The 2159-nt window shown below is 33.6% G+C and overlaps 1 protein-coding gene across 3 annotated transcripts in view; it reads right to left on the minus strand.

Annotated features, from left to right (window-relative positions):
• Nucleotides 1-2159, minus strand: part of LOC106881248 (uncharacterized) — a 276422-nt gene that overhangs the window by 127472 nt on the left and 146791 nt on the right. For all 3 annotated transcript variants that reach the window (XR_008264114.1, XM_052967796.1, XM_052967797.1), the window contains exon 22: nt 733-978. Coding sequence is in view for 2 of the 3 variants with exons in the window: in XM_052967796.1 (XP_052823756.1) it covers nt 733-978 (246 nt within the window). In the remaining variant the exon portion in view is untranslated. The remainder of the gene's footprint in view (nt 1-732; nt 979-2159) is intronic.

The following is a 2159-nucleotide window of genomic DNA, read 5'->3' on the forward strand; positions in this document are numbered from 1 at the left end:
TGTGTGTGTGTGTGTGTGTGTGTGTGTATGTAAAGATGTGCCAATAAAGGAATCTTTACAAGATTGCGTCCTACTAGAAGACATGATGGATAGGCCAGGCATGCTGGTTGATCACAAGCGTGCTCAACCATGTCTGACCTAGAGCTAAACAAAATTTTTTAAAGACCTGCTCACATATACTTAAGTTTGAAACAGAACAAAAATTGTCTTGATTATCCATATTTGATGGAGAGAGAGACAAGATTTATTGCTTGATCCTTAATTGGCTGGTTTTACAGAGGGACAGCAAGGACAAATCTATACCCAGAAAGTTCTTTGCAGCACAACTGTTAGCACTATATATCCTCCCATTTATGTATTTAGAACAATATTCAGATCTTAGGACTATAAACTTGTTACATCATCACTACCTGTTATATCATCGGTGACAATATCTGATGTGTGTGTGTGACGATAGATCACAGTACCGAATATAACCGTATAACAAATAAGCAATGTAACAAGAGTTGGTTACCTTATTATAACCATTCGCACAGTAGCAATCCAATACTCCTATGCAGAATCAATAAACGAGGCTATTGCTCTCATAGTTCGAGCTGAACTATCTGCTGACTCATCTATTTATAAGATTTGCCCAGTCTTGTGTGGGGGTGTCAGTTCACTGCACAACAAAACCCCAGAGTTTTCCACACATTGAAAAGAAAAAAAAGAAATCATAATTTAGAAACTTACATGTAACTTTAATAAAGATGTAACAACTTGCTGTGTTATTTGATGGATCTGTGGCAGTTACTTTCATACTGTAAATATATGAAGACTTCTTATACTTAAGGTGTAATTCTTCTGGTTCAAAAGTCAAATTTACTGAATTGGAATTATCTGTAGCATTTACTAAAAAGTCATCCTTCTTCAACACTTTGTCTGTTTGCAGAAAATATTCCTGATCTCCTGGACAGGATATTTGTGGAGCTTCATGTTCTATAACAGAATAATGAAAGAAAGACATTAAAATTCATCCTTTTATAATTCACAAGTATCTATAGGAGTAAAGACTTAACTCTAGTTTCCTTATGATGTCAAGCCAATGAGAGATAAACCACTGCCTAAATAAGTTTGTAGTTATTGTATTATTCCCAAACCAAATCTGTGACATATTTCCCACAGCAAGAGGAACTAAAGCAACTAGAATTAATAGTTCTAACATGAAATATAACGAAACTCATGCAACAAATTTGAATGTACAACATATAAGTTGGTAGTTCAATATACTATCCACTTTGAAGCAACATACAATTAATAAATACTTCTTCTTTAGTTTATCCCTTTAGCATTTAAACCAACCATATCTGGCTAAAATATTCTACCTGCTTTATGTCCAAACCAGCCATATCTGGCCTCTCAAACTTACCTTACAATGTCATTCTCAAAAAATAAAAAGTTACATCATCACAATACCAAGGTTAGGAGATAATGCATGATTAATTGAAAACAATGTGAATAAAGAAGCATTACATTTGACAAAATAAATCTGAATGCTAAAGGGTTAAAAAATTGATACATTTTCATCTACTTTAAAGTTTGCTGTGTATTATTCACAATACTGGAGTTAAATGTTTACATTTTCTTTTTCTTTTTATCTTTTACTTGTTTCAGATATTAGACTGTGGCCATGCTGGGGCACCACCTTAAGGAATTTTAGTTGGATGAATTGACCCCAGTACCCTTTATTTTTAAGCCTGGTACTTATTCGATTAGTCTCTTTTGCCAAGCCACTAATTTACTGGGATGTAAACACACTGGCACCAGTTGTCAAGTTGTGGTGATGGTGGTTGTGGTGGTGGACAATGAATTCCAATTTAATCAGAATCTACATGATCTGAAGTATATTTGTGGAAAAGAAATATGTAATTTTCTCAAGGTTATGAAGAAGCAAATCTTTGGGGCACAATTGTGTAGATATGCCAAAATATTTATATATATATATATATATATATATATATATATACGATTTATGCATTGTTGTCTCTCAAATATTTAAAATCTACAATTAAGAGCCCTCTCTACTCGCTGGCGGTACCTACCCACCACCACTACCCATTTTCCTTTATTCAAAAATTCTTATCGCTCCTTAAAATTATGGCTTTTAAGTGTTGATTTCT

The sequence above is a fragment of the Octopus bimaculoides genome, chromosome 5 (genome assembly GCF_001194135.2).
Source record: "Octopus bimaculoides isolate UCB-OBI-ISO-001 chromosome 5, ASM119413v2, whole genome shotgun sequence".
NCBI lineage: Eukaryota > Metazoa > Mollusca > Cephalopoda > Octopoda > Octopodidae > Octopus > Octopus bimaculoides.